General features: G+C 41.2%; 2 protein-coding genes across 5 annotated transcripts in view; both read left to right on the top strand.

Annotated features, from left to right (window-relative positions):
• The first annotated feature begins 201 nt into the window (after positions 1-201).
• Positions 202-1,086, top strand: gpx2 (glutathione peroxidase 2). Its single transcript, XM_068338126.1, has 2 exons — positions 202-423; positions 733-1,086. The coding sequence occupies exons 1-2, from the start codon at positions 202-204 to the stop codon at positions 1,084-1,086; spliced, it is 576 nt and encodes a 191-aa protein (XP_068194227.1).
• Positions 1,087-2,945: 1,859 nt separating this feature from the next.
• LOC137610521 (signal-induced proliferation-associated 1-like protein 1) overlaps positions 2,946-20,318 on the top strand; it is a 35,219-nt gene continuing 17,846 nt past the window's right edge. For 3 of the 4 annotated variants that reach the window (XM_068338121.1, XM_068338122.1, XM_068338124.1), the window contains exons 1-2: positions 2,946-3,233; positions 18,614-20,311. In XM_068338121.1, coding sequence (XP_068194222.1) covers positions 18,829-20,311 — 1,483 coding nt within the window. In that variant the 5' untranslated portion in view covers positions 2,946-3,233; positions 18,614-18,828. The remainder of the gene's footprint in view (positions 3,234-18,613; positions 20,312-20,318) is intronic. The other variant, XM_068338123.1, reaches the window with a different exon arrangement.

The following is a 20,318-nucleotide window of genomic DNA, read 5'->3' on the forward strand; positions in this document are numbered from 1 at the left end:
CCATGTTCTTGTATGATTTTAAAATTAGTGCATCATTCTTACGTTTGTAAAGAGTATTGCATGTCGGGTATGTATCAGTTACTTGCAGAGCTATTTGACACCAGTGAAAAACAGCGTTCTGGTCAGGTGACTACAGCAGTTTGATACAGTCCCATACGATGAGATCCTGCCTGCCTCCAGTGTGGAAGCACAGGAGCTGAGATGACGTTCATCGCCAAGACATTCTACGACCTGAAGGCCACCACGCTGGAGGGAGGCGTAACGGATTTCAATGTGTTCAGAGGACGGGTGGTCCTGATAGAGAATGTGGCCTCTCTCTGAGGAACCACCACCCGGGACTTCAGCCAGCTCAACCAACTCCAGAGCAAATACCCCCATCGGCTGGTGGTCCTGGGTTTTCCATGTAACCAATTTGGATATCAGGTTAGTTGAGCAGCAGAGTTTCCTCGGGGAATTCAGTATGCTAGTGCAATGCCTGGTCTTGATTAAGGTCAGATACCAGATAAAATTAGTTTTCTACCTGTGTTTTACAATCCCAATACCACCATCCACTGAGATTCTTATTAAATTCACTCATAAAATTACTCATAAGAATACAATGACTGTAGTCATAAGAAGGTGATTTTTCAAATACAATTTAATCACTTTTGTTTTTGATAAAAGTATTGGATGCTTGAAGTCTTTTTGCAGTGTATTAAACAGCAGAACAATATGAATGCTTGTGTTTTGCAGGAGAACTGCTCCAATGGCGAGATCCTGAATTCCCTGCAGCATGTGCGTCCAGGCGGAGGCTTTCAGCCTAACTTCACTATCTTTGAGAAGTGTGACGTCAATGGAACAAACACTCATCCGGTCTTCGCCTATCTTAAAGATAAGCTCCCCTATCCTGATGATGACCCACACTCCCTCATACAGGACCCCAGATTTCTGATTTGGAGTCCAATCAACAGGACGGACATCTCTTGGAATTTTGAGAAATTTCTCATTGGGCCTGAAGGAGAGCCCTTTAAACGATACAGCAAAAAATTTCCCACCATTGATATTGAGCCTGACATTCAGAGACTGTTAAGATTAACTAAGACCTAATAATAGCCTCCACCTCTAAATGACTTCTCATCAGTCATAGTCAAGACTACCGTACTGTCCACCACACTTTTAAGCCTTATTTAATGAGGGTGATATTCTTAAACGCTGAGGGAATATTATCTGATGTCTTATAAGAGCTCAAGAGTAGTGGTGGGGTTAAATAAATATATGTAAAAGGATTTTCTCTGCTTATTTAATTAAATGTGGGTGTGCTTCATAGACATTTCCCCTTGAAAAGCATTTCAGTGCATCCTTTTGTTTCTTGTTCTGTGCTAACTGTGACCAGCAGATGGTGTTGCTGACCTGATTATCTAAGCAGATAACTTCTGCCATGCATTTACAAATTAAAATTCACCTCACACACACTCACAAAACATTTGCACTCGAATAAAATCCCGAAACCGAACGTTCTCGATCTGTTCTAAGTGGACCATTCAAACAGTGAGGCGCTTCCAACATAGATGTGTGCCTCTGATGCAAGGTTGGCAAAAATAGATATGTCTAATACAGCCCTGCGTGGGCATAGTAATGAGGCATGAAATGCAGTAGGAAGAATCCGGAATCATAATGCATATTGTCATTGCACACAAAATGTACTAAAATGACTCAGAACATTGCTGTGCAACTTCCCTCCTCTATCCTGCTGATTCCTTCTCCATTCGTTGAAATCTTTAAAACCACACATTTGCATATAAGATCATTGCCTGTGCCACAACAAGAATGTTTTACAACCACAGTAGCACCTGAAACAGGCATTGAATTATGCTTTGCTATTGCCTAATGAGCTCTTATCCAGCTTTAATTTACTCTGCACACTGTACAATGTTTGCAAGGTCTGCAGATTAGCAGTGGGTTTTCTGTACATCCACTCACATTTACATCAGCTGATGATGTCAGAGCCTCTGGCTGCACAGGCCAGGCTGTACTGTAATGTCTTTGGCAGTCGCTACAGGGACCACGGCAACAACACTCACTCACCTGATACCCCTTTATTTCAGTAAAGGCAGACTCACTGATTTTACATATCACTTTTGAATGTATGTATTGCCACAACACATACATTTTGGTTTAATTATTTGTTGTTTAATAGTCTACTGCTTACATTCAATAAGGTTGTTGATGAAAGACACAAATATTGGGGCAAGAATACCAGAGGCCTCCTCCCCATCCTCTGCACTGATCCCTTACACTCACAGCTTGGAGAAAAATACAACCAAAGATCGTTTATCTGACACAGAAGAATCACTCAATTAATAAAATATTGCAGTTATTTAAATAATACAATAAAACTGCGAAGAATATGAATGTATATACTTTATTAATCCCCGTAGGATAATAATTAGCTCTTCATTTTCAAATTTGTGTAAGGTGAAGGACACATTTAAGTTAATTATAGACAATTTAAATAAATTACTGTTACCTGAAAAATAACAATTAGTCATCACACAAAAAGTCATTTTGTATGACGTTATAAGTAAATTTTGAGAATTTTTGTCGTAGGTTTTCTTAATTTTAGATATATTTCACATTTGTTGTCAAATAACATTACATTTTACAATGAAAGCTAAAAAAATAAAGCAGACTAATAGTGTCCTGTTGTTGTGCGGATCAATACTTAGTGTTTTTTATTTATTTATTTATTTGTTTGTTTTGTTTTGGTTTTTTTACGTAATAGTGAGAACTCTTCGTTTTGCCTCCTCTCCGTCCACCCACTACAGGTGAGCGCCGTTGCCAGGGAAACGTTTTCTTTTCCCACAATGCTTTCTCGCGAGACTCAGACAGAGCGAGAGAGAGACAGAGAAAGAGAGAGAGAGAGAGAAAGGTAGAGATAGAGTGTGTGGGAAAGAGAGAGAGAGAGAGGGAGAGAGAGAGAGAGAGGCTGCATGGATGATCTCATCTCTCCAGCAGCTGCATAGCGCAGCGACGCAAAGCCGTAACTTTCTATCAAACTTCCGAGTTGCCTTCGAAGGTAGACGCGGGGACATCTATCTCTTCAACCCGGGCCGAACACGTTTCCCGCGGAGGTAAAGGAGAACGCAGCGCGGTGTGTGAGTTGGAATTACTGGACCTTATTTAAAGACGAACATTCGAACATTTGAAACAAAAGCAGGAAAAGCCTTTTGGGCTCGCGACAGAAAGGAGGAAAGGTGAGTGCTGAGCGCGTGAGGGCTTGTTGTTCATGCTAACATCTGTCGAGTGTGTGTGTGTGTGTGTGTTTGCGTGTGTGTGTGTGTGTGCGCGTGTGTGTGTGTGTGCGTGTGTGTGTGTGCGCGCGTGTGTGTGTGCGTGTGCGTGTGTGTGTGTGTGCGTGTGTGTGTGCGCGCGTGTGTGTGTGTAGGTGCGTAAGCAGTGCAGTCGTTTATAACCAGTCGGTTCTGTTGGCAGGCGAAGGGCACTCGGTAAGAAACGTGTCTGCTCCACTGTTACCGGGGCTGTCAACACATATGTCTGTGTGTGTGTGTGTGTGTGTGTGTGTGTGTGTGTGTGTGTGTGTGTGTGTGTGTGTGTGTGTGTGTGTGTGTGTGTGTGTGTGTGTGTGTGTGTGTCAAGGGCATTGTTCCCAGCGCTGCTTTGGGTGGGTTCACAGGTGTTACGGTTCACACAGTAGCTCAGGATGCGAACTGATCACCACATGCATATTTTTTTCCGCCGGAGTTGTTGCAGCACGGAGGTGATTTTTTTTTGTGTGTGTCACGTTTGTCTTGCTCTTTTTATTTTTTTATTTTTTTATAGCATGTTTCATCGTGTCGCTGACCAGACCGATCCAACCTGGTGGCGTTCAGCTGGGTCTAAATCACTATCAGTCGCCGTGACATTTTGGATCAGATGATGTTGTCATCCTGGGGATAGTCTGGAAACGCGTATCAGAGAGCACCAGCCTTTTTTATCCACTTTGGGCAAACACAGCGTGTTCTGTTCCCTACTGATCTTCACTGTGGTGGAGACATGAAGTGCTAGCAAAAGCAAAACAAAATAAACAAATGTCAACCAGGAAACAGTGCCAACCTTTCAAAGTTCAAAGAGAACATTGTCCAAAACGAGCATATTTACCAAACACCAGCTGTAGCAAACCAGATGTAAATATGGAGGTGGAAGTGGAACCAGTCCGCTCCACAGTGAGCTGACCTGGTGTCTGTCAAGTGGAAGAGGGAAGCTTTGGAGTTCAGTTTTAGGACAGGGATAGGGGATTTTTAGCATTCTTGGTGGGCTTAGTGAACCTGCAGTGGGCATGACTTGATTATTCAGCTGCACTTCAGTTTATATCTGAGTCCGAGCTCAGTCCTGATCCCCTGAAAATCACAGCTATTATTTCCACATTGGACTTCTTTTTTTGGCCGTTTTCTATGGGATTTCTCACAGAGGGTGTTTCTAATTCAAATGTAGCAACTTTATATTCCAAAGCACATGTGTTCTGTTTTGATCAGAAATACCACAGAAGGCCAGCTTGTCTGTTTTATACTACTGACCAAATACCATTCCAGGTTAAGATAAGACTGAATGGATTTCTAGACGTGCCTGAAATGGGGACAAGCTTCCACAAGTCGTTGATAAGGCAACTTCAGTGATGAGTTATTCATGCTGCTTTTTAAATTTATGTGCAAGTGTAATTGTCCCCTTCGAAAAAAGCCATTGATTCTCAAAATTTTCATCTGCATAAATAATCCACCCCCTGATTTATTAAAACACTGAAGGACATTTGCTATTTTCTCATTAATGCATCATACTCCTCATGTTATAATAACAATTGTTTGGACTTCATTTGTCGTAGAGTCTTTCAAACGTGCTGGGGGGATGCTTCCTGTTGCTAAATTGAGCTTATGTTCCTATTGTCTCCTGTGCATTGGCCCGAAGGGAGCAGCTTGAGCAAAGATAAAAGAAAAAACAACAAGGGGAGCATTGTGCTGCTTGAAAACTTGCCACGGTGGTATGTGTGTGCTGTAATTATGCTAAGTGGCCATTATGAAATGCTGCAATAGCAGTTTACATTTTTAACGAATCATGAGGTTGTTATCATGGATCGCTTCTCATGATTCTTAAAGAATTATTGTTGATGGAGGTCACGTGATCGCGTGTTTGTTTGCTTATTCACCTAAGAGGTTTTATCCAGAAAATAGATCCACATGTGTGTAATGGAAAATCCTGTTATTGATGATCACTCACAATATTGGTCACGAGAATCCAAGAACTTAGGTGGTGTTACTGTAGTCTGGCATGAGTCAGATCTTAGTGAAGCAGTGTCGTCATGGTGACATCACATAGTGTGTTCTATGGCCAGGATTCATTGGTACATACTGATGAGTGACAATGCGAATAATGGACACTAGGTGCGGTCTTTTGGTTCATTAGTGTTTCCATAATCATAAACTGTAACGTGAAGTTACTGTCACAACTTTCTGGTTATAAACTTACAGAATTTCTCAGCTTTTTTTATGTTAACATTTGGTAATGTGCAGTGAATCCCACTGTCGTGCCACCTCTGTTACTAACGACAGATGAGACAAAAACAGACCTTGCAATACGGCCCTGGATTATCCGACATGATCCCAGCCACAAGGCCCAATTCTGTTTATCTGTGTCAGACACAAAAATGAGTCACGTAGTCATGAGGCCTGACACAACATGAAATATATCCCCCTGTCTTTGTAAGGAAAAGAAGGAACACCGTCACGATGTGTGTGATGTGTCTGACCAGTGTTAGTCAGCCCATAGTCATAAGTGTCTTTTTTTTGTGTGTTTTTTTCTTGTGGGAGGTTGCTAGTATCATTCTTCCTGGTGACTCGAGTGTTAATGAGATTGCCTGTAATGACATGTGGCCACAGGCTTGTGTTTCCTGCTGGTTAAAGGGTGTGAATGGTCTGTCTTTGTCTGGAATGGACAGTCCACTGTAAACCAGCCAACAGGGGAAAGCAGAGGGCTCGGATGCTACAATAGTGGTGATGTAATCCCCTTTCATCACACTGTACCACACTAGAGTCATGCAGACAAAGGAAAATTCCCCTCCTTTTCACCCCATCTGCTCCAGAGTTTAGGGTATTCTGACATTGCAGAAATTCTTGGCAATCTGGACTCTGTAATCATCAATGCGGAGCTTCTTTAGGACTCACGTGAACTCAGGTGGTTCAGCAGGAACAGGTGCACAGCGCTCCTATCGATCATGGTGTGGATTCCTGAAAGACAGGATGCTACATTTTGTGGTATGTTCATGAACCCAAAATGTGTTTGTGCAATAAATTTTAGCCCTAAGCCAAAACCCACAGTGGACCTGCCAATATATAAGCTTTCAGAATGTTCAGCTACAGGAAGATAGAGTATGTTAGCCTAATGTCATGTTAAGTTAGCTTATGTGATGCCACGCAAAACAAGATGGAGTTATGTTGCTTGTGTTGCAGATGGTTAAGTGTGACTTTTCTTATCGCCGTTTTTACTGATGTTTTTGTGGTAATGACAAGAGAGGAGCTGATTATAACAGGGAGATACAGCGTGTACATGCCAAAGAAATAACATTAGCCAGAAATTTATGAGGAGGTGTGTGTGTGTGCGTGTGTGTGTGTGCCTGTGTCTGCACAAAATCATACATTTTAAACATTGTGTAGTCGTGATTTTGAGACTAATCTGCGGTTGAAAAGGCTCCTGTCCCATGATACTTTCTTTCAGTTGAATTGAATTCCATTAGGCTTCTTTGATGTGTGCCTGTGGAACTGATTATATTATCTGATTATTAAATAATATGGAATTTTTTTTTTTTTAATTCAGAATTGACATTATATTGCCATAATATCAAAAATAGATGTCTGTTTTTATCGGAGGATTGAAATCAACTAATTTCAGGCTATTTGTTTGTGTAGACAAGCATATTTTATTCAACAATAGCTATTAAATAGACATAATTTTAGGCAGGCTCTATGAAATTTTTCCTACTTGCTGTGTAATATATAGTCTAGTGCAGTGAAAGATGATTCATAGACAGGTCTGAACCTGGAGTTCGGCCTCTGCTGAGCTGATGTCAGATTGTAGAAACACTCCCAATAACGGCTGTTTGTTCCTGCATTTTAGTGTCTCTTCATTTAGCGTGAACTTATGTTCATTTAGCCTCTACGGAATGTGTGACGTTTCACTTTCACCCTGGACAAATCAAACGTTGAATGACTTCATATGGCAGTGAAAGTGGTGAATGACCAAGTGTGCAAAGCATGTTAGCTCAGCATTACAGTCACGCTATTTGTGCTAATCAAAATATTTTCCCAACATTGGCAGGTCTGCCTCACTCATGCTGTGACCAGACTCTGTAATTCCCCGTTTTATGCTTCCCATCAAACCCCACACATGCCGAAAATAGCACACCATGACACAGACCAAGAAATACCCACTTCGTTAAAACGGTGTCAAGTGAGAAAAGTGAACGAAAAAACTTTTCCGTAGAGTAATCTGGCATAACGATGACATGTCGCTCCAGGCTATTCCTCAGTGCCATGCTGTGATGACATACTTGGTATTGTCTAGACATGTTGGCCAGTACTTTAACTATGTGTTTGGCGTGCTTGCTGTTTGGAGTCGATTACAGAACTCTTCTCAGAGATGAATCAAAAAAATCAAGCAGAATTCCTGGCCCGTGCCCTGTACAAAGCCTGTGTGGGCAGCAGTGGAAAGTAATCCCACATTCAAAAACCACAAAGATTTTGCTGGTGTCCCTCCTGTGGACAGAAACCCGAGAAGTAGACAGGAATGCGTTAGGGCTTGGTCATGGCTGAGCTCAAAACCGATCTCAGTGCATAGACAGGTCCGTTCAGCTCGTCCTCATTCCTAGTGCTCATGCTTACAACCGTTTTGTTGATTTCAGGAGCTGCTTTTGCAATGTGATGTGTACTTAAACAGGAATGCTGGAGTAAAAGTACACCGTTCGAGGTTTCCTCCTGAATGTTCTCGTTAGAAGTCGCCTGAAACAGTAAAAGCATTCCTGTTGAAGTTTGTGTTAAGCTTTCTTTCCTGTACTCAAAAAAAAAATCTTCCCCATATTGCTCTAAAATTCCACATCCTTTGGAATGAAGAATCCATTTCCACCCGTTGAGTTCCTGCTTTGCTGAGTGAAGAATGACTCCACTGTGAAGCAAAAGGCTTCCTTTGCTCCATGCAGATGAGTTTTTAAACTAATATGAGTTTCAGATGGACAGACTGAAGTGCAGAAGAACAGCTCCCGCTGCAGTGTTATTACCTCAGCACAAACAACCCAATAATGATGTTAAATGATTAGGTTATACAGTGTGTGATGAATTAGGCTACAGTTTCGTCCATGTTGCTTCAGGTGCAAAGGGCAGATGGAGTTGGTTAATAACAAACGCGACTACTTTCCATGCCTTTCCTCTGCTGCTGCCTGTTTCCTGTCTGTTTCATTGATGTGTTCCTGGATACCCTGCCTCCAGCTTTGTTTCACAAGAAGCACATTGGAAACTGAAAGCGGATATGTGTGTTAATATAAAAAAATGGATTTGTTGTTGTATGATCCAAGTACAAAATTTGACATTTGCTAAATTAATATGTTGTAATGTTTCTGTGTATCTGTCTGAACCGGTGCTTTGTTCAGCTGTTATTACTGTTAGAGGAAGTACGGTGGTGTTGTTGTCATGTTGGGAGAAATATTACTCATATGTGAGTTTTGCTGCTAGGTAGAAACCTGTTCTTTAACATATCTTGGTCCCCCCACCCACCATTCTTGGACTGTTCACTCTTTGTTTCATTTTTAACGGATCTAGATCAGGCGATAAAATGATTACTTTAGTCAGGAAAACAATCAGGACGAAGCAAATTAAAGGCTTCAGTCCAATAGTGGAATGCATTCCACCCCTGTGACTTGTGAGAATGTATTACTGTCAGTCTGTCTATTGTGCAATTAATAAAACAGATGTTAATTTGTTTGTATTTAGCTGCTGTGTTAACACCACCGTTTTGCTTTGTTTTTAATGGCATTAAGAGTATTAAAAGCACTGCACCCACCCTAGGCTGCTACTTCAAATGAAATGTGGCTTCAATGGAACTGGCTCAGAAGCAAAGCGTGATAAAGCTTAGTTGCAGAGCTAGCTGGAGTGTCTGGGTGCATGCAGTGCAGCACTCTTTGCACGTTTGCCCTGTAATTTTCCGGCATAGACAGTGATTTAGCAGGACATTGGTGTTATGCAACACTAGCTGACTTATTGCAGTCTTTATGTTCATACGAGGAGGGGAGGGGTTCAGGGATATGTACTGGACAAAATCAATTAATAGAAGGGGTTTATGTGGAATTCTTTGCTCTGCGACTGGTGTGACCTCAAGGTCTTTCTATGTGCAGATTTGTACATTTAGAAAAATATTTGTTAATTCTTACAAATGATGCTCATTGCTGTGGTGCACTGACGCTTCACACCGAGTTTGTCAATTGGAGAACTAAGCTGCCCTCCAGGCTGCAGGGGACAACCGTCATCCATGCTTCTCTAGAGGCTTGGTGAAGAATCCCCCTGAGGTTTTCCTGTAAAGATAATAAGCCTTTGTTTGCTGCACCAGCCCTCAGGTCACACTGAGGCTTTCCCCCATCCACAGTATTGCAGCCTTTTGTGCTTCCTTATTAAATTGCTTACCTGGCAAGGTCCCATTCTTGTTTTTCTACCGCCATCCTCACACACATTAAACGGTTCATGACAGACTCGTACAGAACATCTTGTGCACTAGACAGAGTAAATGCCTTGGGGGAACACATCAGTTATTGGTCATTTAAGGGGGATATTAATGATGCTTTCAACTTGACGCAAGTCTTTCCGGATGTGTGGCTGTACTTTAAGACCGTTGTTCCTCTGTCACGTCCTCCTTTGTCAGCAGTGTCAGTCTGTGGGGAAACATTAGACTTATACCATTTTGGCTGCACCTATTCATCTGAGCACTCAAATTAGTTGATGTGTTTTGTTGTTATTGCTGCAGAGGTGTTAATTTGTTCGCCAAGCAGCTGTTGACGGATTGATAGACCGGGAGCACTGATGAAAAAGAACTCAGAAGGATTCTCAGAGCATGATGGGAGGACTTTCACACAGCCTGCGGTAAATGCTCAGGATTCTTATTCTCTTGTTTGTTTAACACGGTCCTAACCCTTCCCAAAATGTGTGAACGAAGAGCTCAATATCATCTTGTCACAACCTGTCCAGAAAACACCCCTGAAATGAACAAACCAACCTGTCATTCCCAAAGTATTTGATTTTTAAAATGGAATTTCAGCACCACCATGAGTTCACTGTGAGCGGTCAGTGTTTTCATTCATTTTCCCTCTGAGGCTGTTATCTGATTTCAGCTTTCAGTTAATGTACTGTATCTGTGATTTAGCAGCAATTCCAATGTTGTTGTGGCACGGATACATAGATGGTAATTCTATGATTTAAGGCTCTGCCAACAGCTGTGAATTGTCATGAGATCAGCTATATTTATTTGTTTGTAGGTCTTCAAGCTATCTCAAAAAGTTGTTAAAAGCTTTTGATGAAATTCTTTGGATCTTGAGTCAAGGAGGATTTCATGAAATATTGAGTCAATTTGGGTGCAGATCACAAGACAAAGACTTAAAATCCAATTTGCTATTATCTAAAAAAACATTGAAACCCCCATCCTAATATAAATACCAGGATAGGGACAACTCCTCAAATGGAGTTGGTGGTCAAATCTTCAGCATCATCACATAATATGGATTTATGTTACGTTGTGTGCTGTCATGATAGATGACTGGGAACTACAGGTAGTCCTCAAGCTACTAACAAAAGTGGTTCAGAGAGGCTGTTTATAAGTCATTGTTTTATTAAATTTCAATCTGTAGTCACCATTTGAGATCATTTAAATCTCATTACTACTCTAAATACGGAAGTACTGTTCCCTAAAATTCACCAGAAACAGAGATTTAATGAATCCAGATAGGAAAAATGTGTGCTGTATTTGGTCACAGGACTGTAGAGAACTACCAACAATATAATCACATGCACAAACATCTCAAATCTAGACACATATGTTATATTACATCTAAATGACTGATGAAAGGCTTTCATCCTTATGCATTGGTTTTTCCTGTCTGCTTTCTAGTTTTAATTTAATTGTGTGTTTTTTAAGGCCAGTCTCATTATTTTTTCTGTTCTCCTGTGATTAGCCTTGTTTTCTACCCACAATCAGGCAGCAGATGTCATTGGACAGGCCAGTGGAGAGAGCTTCCAAATAATACAGGTATATGTCACCTCTGCTGTCAGAACTCAACGCGCTGCTGTTGACTGACCTTACTGTTCATACAGATTGTTTGTAAAGACCTTCCTGCTCTCACCCTGTCCTCAAGCTAAACAATCATTCCCTAGTTCAATATTTTCACCAACCAACTGGTTGGTAATCAAGATTTAGAAAGTGATCTAAACATCATCTAAAATATTAATGCAATATGGACCTGGTAACTCAGATGGTCAGAAAACTATAAGAACAAAAAAGTTGTAGTTGTAGCTTGACCTAATTAGGTAGAACTAGCTTCCCCAAAGCTCTAAGCTATTACTAACAGGGCTGAAATTTAACATTGATCAGGTTCTTTCCAATGAACATTAGGGACATATGATGGGCAGTCCATTGGAGACTCTGTGCGCTTGTTGTCTCTGAACATGATGTTTTTAAGGAATATTATCGACTGCTTGCATTTCGCTTCCACTGTTTGTAGCCATTGGCCAAAGCAGTAAAAGGCTTATTGACTTATGTCCCAGTACAGATGGGCACCAGGCGAGTGACCAATAGTCACTGATCGGCACACACAGCATGGTTCCCTGGCAGGCTGTGTGTGACCGCTGGACACCCCTAGCCTCCAGCGTCCAGTGCTGCCTGCTACACACTGATGGATCTCATTGAACCTTTGCCCAATCGAAACACTATGATCTAATTCACTGTTTTATTGATGTCTGATAACCCACTCTGTTCATCTGGGCTCAAACTTTCCTACAGATCCTCAGCTCTAATGCTGCTGTCAGTGATGTGACATTCACCCTGTGGAAATGAAGCTGAACATACAAGATACATATGTTGTGTAAGCAGGACTGTGGGTGTGAGCTTATTTGTTTTGCTTGTGACTGCATGAGATCTAACAGGGAAGAAAAAAGCAGGCATGGAAATGTTTGGTGAACCCCCTGGCTTAGCCCCAGTCCTCCCGTCTTCTGACACGTGGAGAGGCTCAATTACAGACAGCAAACACTAACTATTCACTCAGCCCTCCTCCTTGCATCAACACTGTTAATTATACTGCTGCTACTCTCTCGTCCCTTTCATTTCAGTCCTTGATAGAAACTTCTGCATCCCAAAACACACATTCGAACACCAAGCCCCAACAGAGCCAGGGGCATTTTTTTGCATGCTGGTTGACTGCTTGTCAGGTATTACAAAAGGCATTTTTTACCCTTTGTAGACTGAAAAGAGGAATTTCCCCCTTTAACACCATGGATTGGCCAGTTCAAACAAGACAGGCTCATGGGAAGTGCTCCCACTGCTTCTGAAGATAATCTTAGCCTGGTGATGGTTTCTGCCAGGTGATGGTTTCTGCCAGGTAAAATCACATTTCATGGCAGCGTTGTGTATTACAGTGTCACAAAACAATAACTTCATAAATAAATATATAGCTACCTTAACAACAGTCTTTTATAGTAGCTGCCAGTACAAGCAGTCAGCGACAAGTGTTTTCCAAGAGTTAGTGGTTGTTTTTAAAATCTGCAGTCATGGAGAATACGTTCCCAAATAAATTACAAATCTGTTTCAACTGAAGAAGTTTGTGCAGGTGGTTTCTTGGAAAAGCTTTGCTGTTTGCCATTTGTGGATATAGCTGTAAATGTTTTCTGTGTAGGGAAGGAGTGAGGAGGAGTTGTCATGTTAAATTTTCTCAACATACATTTTGAAACTTGATTATGTTAAGTTATGCCTTTTGATATTAAATTATGTTGCCTTTCCAGCAAAGAAGCAAGGAAAATGCAGATTAATTTATTCCATACATCAGAGATACAGTATATGGATATATAGGAATAAAATTACATTGCTTTGATGTGATTTTATTCATGAACAGATGCAGAGTTAGTCATAATTTAAATTTTTAGTTACTTTATATTCTGCCACTTTTATTACCTTTTCAGTTTTACCTCTGTTACTGTGACAACAGCTTGAACAAGTGAGGGGAGAGCAGAAAAAGAGGTTTTTTGGGGGAAAAAATGATAAAACAGAAATAATATAATGGCAGTGTTTAGCACCCTTATCTTTGTGGCACTCTGTCAGTAACGTGTCACTGATGTTAAACTATTGGAGAAGTGTATTGCTGACAAATAAATCATTATATATTATTTTATATATATACTCATTTAACCAGACACGTACCAGCACTTACGGAACTATAGTATTTGCCTAACATTATCAGTCAGATAAACACACATGGCCACTTTTGAGATAGCGATATAAAATCTAATATACTGCAGACACAGAGGACAATTTATTTCTTCAATCATGAACATAGCTTGGAGATTAAAAAAAAAAGTCTTTCCTAGTTGGAAACACTGCCTACTGGGTCTGTTTTTACCTCCCAATCAATCCAGGAATGTTAATGCAGAGGTGAATCATTTGTTTGTATGGCTTTCATTTAGATATGACCACAATGTTCATTTTAATTGTACATCTTATTTGTCATAAATGTAAAGTGAATAGATAGAGAAATTTGCCTGGCCTATTAGTATTCTGCAGCCCTGATATGATTCTACAAAGGCTGGAGGCTGCAATTCAAACATGCAATTCCTGAGAAAAAGTAATATTGAGACAGGTATTGCAGAAATAGAAATAGCATCTCTAGTTGGATAGAAACAGAAGAATTTTGTCTTTGATGTTTGCAAAACAAAAAGGAGTTTGCTGTGTCTTACCAAAAATAGCATTCGTCCCATGAGCTCAAGGAGTTTATTCTTATGAGCCAAATTGGCTTGTTTGCTTGTAATTTCACTTGAATTTGAAGTTTCATATTCAGATTTCTGATGCATCTGTATGTGTGAGAGGAGAACCTTTGTGCTTCTGTGTACCTGTTCATGTTCATCATGACTAGACTGACTAATGGAGTCCTTGGAATGGAGGCCGGCGTAAAGGGGAGGGAGAGGAAAGTGCAGCCCAGAGCTGACTTTTACTTTTAAGCCTCAGCTCCTGACTGCTGCAACCAGGCAGTTACCTTGTTAGAATTTTGCATTCTTTTTCAGGCAGCATCTCATTGCCTGCATTTCTTGTCAATATACTGTGTACAATTTTCAAAATCTGACGGGCTTAAATCTTAGCTTTAGAAGTCATCCTTTCATGAAATATTGTCAACTTGCAGAAGATCAAGGATTCATATAGATCATGGAAGACATGCATTTAGGCATTACTGATGGTTTGTGTATAGCTTTAGATTAGTCAAATGTAAGTGTTTTTCTTTTGATGGGGAAACTAATAGATTATAGCTTAAGAAATAGTAACCTCTGCTGGCTCTACTCCAATTCTTTGTGACGTGGGGATAAATGCACAAATTCCTTCATTGTCAAACTCGTAGCCCACCCAGATAATGGTATTGAAAATGGGAGGAACACTGCTAACTATGAACTTTTTCATAGTGTTTCAGGTGCTTATTTATCCATGCTGTCCGTTCCATGTAAATCCTGAAAATCTTGCAGTAGAAGCGAGAAAGGATGGAGGACACTCTCTTGAAGATAGAGGCAATGAATATATTCTGGCACTCTTCCAGAGCTGTCTTCTTGTGTATGGTTGTGAGTGAAATTTTCTTTGCAAGTGGTTAGCTATGCCTATTAATCGATGAACTGTGCTGCAGGGATATCAAGGGGCTCAAAGCAGAGCAGCAGCGCATCACAGAACAGTCGTGATGATGAATGTTGATATGCAGCCACCGTGTTTTTGGCGTGGTTCGACCACACATGGTGTTTGCTTTGCATGTAATGTCACTGAACAAATCATCGGTTCAGGTCATGTCATTTTGGTATACCTCTTCATCCAGAGCGCATATTCTATAGATCACAACTATCAGTAGAAGTCAGAGAAAAGAGACAAGCCTGTATTTGTTAAGTCAGGGTAAACATGTTTCATAGTGTTTCACAAGTGCTCTTACTTGGATTGTTACTGTTGCACTTCTCTCCAAGAGTTTGCCTGAACATGCCCTACTTATCTTCCCTCCCTTTTACAGACATTCATCACTTCCTGCATTGAAATTGGTGGAATTCCAGAATTCTTGCTCGCAGTAGGGTGATGCTGCTTTCGCTTGTTTGCCATCAGGCCTGCTTGTTTTTCTCTGAAGGCATTTTCACAGATTAGGTCAATCAGATGGAAAGGTTTGTGCCTAGGTCCTAACCAGAGCCACATACAGGAAGAGGGATTCTACATTAAACAAAGAGCAAAGCAGACACAGGGAAATGATGAATATTCATTGTTAGTGCTGCTGTCAATGTCATGTTAAGATGGGTTACACTTTGCTTCTTGTTATAAGGATTGTCCTGTACAGGTGAGCCGTTCTTCTATGTCCCGTGCTGATGCAAATGTATAACTTTAGTTCTTTTATGCCATAACTCTTTTAATATTTAGGTTTGATCATTTGAATTCCCTGGTGGAACTCATGTACACAGCACTAGAGGTTCCCATGCCAGGGAGTTCTCAAAGACTTCACTATATTGGACTGAGGCCTTGGTCCTACTAAAGCCAGGACAGAGAGACCTTTGTGTCTGTTCTCAGAAAGTCTAGTCAGCCTTTCAAACATGGAAAGATTAGGAGACAGCGAAAGCCACTGGCCTGTTTGAAAGCTAGTGGTGTCAGCCAACCAACCCCTTAGCCCCATTGAGCCACCCAGTAATTACAAGCTTGTAGGGCAATCCTCTGGTTCTTTTGTCTATACTTCGAAGACACTTGGCCAGTCTACTGGGAAACTTCATTCCCCTCTGTTTGGAAACCAAGGATAAAGAGTCCTTTAACTGCTGCATGTTGTCCTTTCTCCCCAGGACGCCAGCTAGCCAAGCTAACTCAGCAACTGTGCTTCCCCCCAGGAGGCCCCGGCTTGGGGAACATAGCGCACTGCATACTGTATGTTGATGATGACTCAGAACTTGTTCTTGCTCTAATTTTTGTGACTCAGTTGTGAAATACTTGCTTGTGACGTGTCACACTGTTTTGCTGACTGACTGACTGTTGCTTGCCTGTAATGTCATGATTAATGTATATAATTCAAATGGGTTTTGTCTCAATGACCCTAGAAGGCCCTGTTACCTGAGACATTTGTAAGACATGTAAGTAGAGTTGTAACAAGGGCACTTTTTCTGTGCGTTTTTCATCCCTACAATCATTGCAAAAAGTTTTGTATCGCTGTGGATTTGTAATTATATTACTGTTCCTTTATGTGTATCTGTTTCAGTGCTTTGTTCATCTCATGCTTCCTTGACTGATCAGCTTGGATGTCAGAAGTCACAATGGCAGGAAATTAACTCTTTTGGTAACAGGATCAGTTGATCACAAAATGTCCTGTGGGAATGTGGAAAAACTGAAAAGATTGATGGTGTGACAGACAGAGAAACTGATCTTTCTCTGTTAACATTGAAACAGCAACAGAAGGTTTTTCCTGCTGAATTAGAAACACGTATTGAGAGGTTTGTTGTCAGAATGCACTCTGGGGTTGATTGCTGGATGTTGACGCTTAAGTTAAGATACTCCACTCTTTTCCTGACTTGTATTTTGGTGTTGATATTGTCCAGTCTCTTAGTTGATTTGGTCTCTGTGTTGCTAGCTAGGATTTTTTCCCCCTTAGGATCTTTTTATTTATTTTTTGTTGAAGCACAGGTGAATGGCTGATATTGGAATTTAGTGTGAATGTGCTTGTGCTGTAGACCAATCACAGCACACTAATAGCTGGTGGCAAATGTGATCACAGCCACAGCCAGTGTGCAAATCCTTATCTCCCCAAGTGTCTCACTGCCAAATTGGCCTGATTTGCCAGCCAGAGGATCATCACACACTTCTCAGATGACTTTTAAAGAGCCTCTTTGCTTTTTATGCACAGCTTGGGATAGAAAATTGTAATTCTGCATTATTAAAGAAAGCTAGCTATTAAATGGACACGCAAAGAGACTTCGGACATGTCAAGAATCAGCAAACCAGTGATGTTTAGAGCATTATTTAATCTTGGTTGTGACATAAATCCTGGACAGGTTTATTAAAATGTCAGCTTAGTCATCTTTTTACCCTCTTTGGACAAATTAGTTTATTATGCCAAAGGCATCATTTTGTTCAGACTTTCGAGGAAAAAGAAGACAACTCATTTTGGATTTGGCTGAGGTTTTATGTCTCTCCTTATATGCCTATTCTGAAATTGGTTGAAGTAAGCCCCTTTATCTGAACTCAAACACGTCAGTGACTTTTTATTATCTAGTAAAAGGGTCATCACTAAAAATGTAAAAAATGTCCCATGTTCTGTTCTGCAGATATGTTTGTGGGTTTCATCTATTTATCTCTTGCACTCCAGACACAGGAAACATCTGATAGCTTCACACATATTCATTAAAAAAGTTGTAAGAAGTTTACATTATTCAGCTGTTAAGTAGTTTTTATAAAGAATTGTCAAGTAATAAAGAAGTACATATTTATCTGCTTACCTTAAGATGTGTTAATGAAATGGAATTAACCTCGTGTTTTCTCTCATGATAACGACTTCAATGTCTCAGTTATATGAAAAATACACTTGATACCTCTTGTGATGGCAAGAAAGAAATACCTAGTTAACACATGAAATGATCTTCTGTATTTGTAACATGAAAAATCATATTACAATAACTACTGTCCTGCTACGAGAAAGTTATTTTCTAAGCTGAGTTAAAGGTGTGCAGTACTCTCCTACTAACCCAAATGCACATTTGGTCTTAAATGCCACAATTACACAGCATGTAGTCTGCTGTTAAACAATCGTTGTACTGTCAAGATATCAATAGTAGCCCCTGTAAAGTATATGCCTGCTCATTAAAGATCATATAAGAACTCCGAAATATCAAAACATCCCATTGGACAATGTTGAACAGTTTTAATTCCACATTTTTCTGTTCACCTGTTGTTAACCAGTCTGCTGTTGTTAAGTCTTGTTTATGTCATGTGGTCTTATGACATTTTATGAAGCTTGCATAATGGACTTTGAATGGCATTCTTGAGTTCTTGTTACCAATTGTAAAAGTAGCTATTGAAGTTTTTAATTTATTGTAAACAGAGCTTAGGGTTTACCACTCTACTCTTTAAACTCCCTGTCTCCTTTCAGAAAAAATACAAGTAGGAACAGTCACGTCCACCCTCAGGAAGTATCATTGCTTAATTTTTACACAACCACTGCGCCACCCCCTGTTCGGTTGCTTGTCTATCCTGTGCCTCATTTTTCTAATCTCATAATTGCAAGAGTTAATTTTGTTAGTTGTGGAAACAAATTAAAACAAAATTTTTAACATACTGTATGTACTAACAATTTATTTTTTCTTTTCAGGTCTATATGTGGATTTAGAAAAATTATAAGTGGAAACTGAGTTGCTGAAGCACAATGAAGGAGTGAGTTTTAAGAAGGTGGGCTGGCCTTTCCCATTTCCATTTCTTCAACTGTTGATCCAGACAATCAACCTTCTCATTTCAATGAAACAGGATCCTATCTCGGAGACATCTTTGTCTCCTTGTTAAGTGCCTTTAGGTTTTGGCATTGGTAGCATGACCAGTCTCAAGTGCCCATCCATGGAGCACACCGCTGGGGGTTCTGTCCCCGCTACTGATGAGTTTTACACTCGCCACCTCCGTATGGTCAATGGAGGGGCTGTGCCAACCCGCACAGACAATATCCATTCCACTTTGAGCACAGGGGTTCCTAAAATGGGTGTCCGAGCTCGAGTGGCTGACTGGCCACCAAGAAAAGATATTTCAGGGGTTGTATGGCACTCAGCTACAGAGGCTGAAACCACTAGTGTTCCCCCTGTTGGAAAAAGTCACATTAAGTTGGGATCTATAATGAGCCCTCAGGACTCTTCAATGCTGCGTAACATCCACAATACTTTGAAAAATAGAGCCCAGGTCTTGGCAAACAACTACAGCCCGGACACCCGTTACCTAGCCCCAGGGGACTATCGGGGTCCTGCACAGAGAACCCCACGACAAAGACGCATCCGTCAGCGAAGCAACAGTGACATGATGATCAGTGAGATGGAAGGCAGCGGGGACAGTGGAGAGGATTGTGGCCCACCATCAGTGGTCAAATGGTCTCCTCTTCATCGTGAATATGGTAGCACCTCCTCAATAGATCAGCATGGAGCATCTGGAGAGAGCTTCTTTGAAATGCTGAAGGGCTATCAAGGAGGCAAAGTTGACCAGCGTAGCCCCGCTCCAGAGAAATTGGAGGACATGCTGACTGTTGGGTCTAAACAGGCTTTTATTGAGCTTCAGGTGGATGCAGTAGATGGGCAGACTCCTAGAGGCAAGGACAGAGATAAGCCCCCAAAGAGAAGGACTAAATCTGAAACTGGCGGTGAGTCCATATTCCGCAAACTTCGGAATGTCCGAGGTGAGTCAGACTCCCCACGAGCGGGATCTGACCTGGAGGACACCCGGACAGAGGATAACTCACCCCCTTTCAAACCCTGGGTGTGTCAAAAAGGCTTTTCACATTATGATGTTCAGAGTATTCTGTTTGACCTCAATGAAGTTGCTCACTTGCGGCAGATTGCATGCAAGAGGAAAAACACCACCACAGGTGCGTCTGCTGCTGCTGTAGCCTCGGCTTCCTCCACCATCTCATCCACGCACAGCCTGCCTTACAGCTCTCCCAGTGGAAGCCAGGAGGAGCTCAGTTCTAGGGGCAGTCCTAGTTTGGATGCATTGGATGAACAGAGTAATGAAATGCTGCTAAACTGTCCTTGCTTCCGCAATGAGATAGGCTCCGATTGCAATGGGAGGCGCAGATTGGGAGCAGGATATCATGGACTTGTGGGTGGTGGACCGGGTAATAATGGTTCAGGAACTCTGAGTGGGGACGTAAACATGTATGAAACGTCTGTGAGCACACATTGCTCAAATGCTGGAGTAGCAGTTCTTGAGGGACCAAAGGAAAGCCCCAGCGCTCTCAGTGAAAAAGGCAAACAATACATTGTGGAGCATGTGGACCTAGGAGCCTACTACTATAGGAAATTCTTCTATCTTAATGGTAAGGT

This window comes from Antennarius striatus, chromosome 17, assembly GCF_040054535.1.
Source record: "Antennarius striatus isolate MH-2024 chromosome 17, ASM4005453v1, whole genome shotgun sequence".
Lineage (NCBI taxonomy): Eukaryota > Metazoa > Chordata > Actinopteri > Lophiiformes > Antennariidae > Antennarius > Antennarius striatus.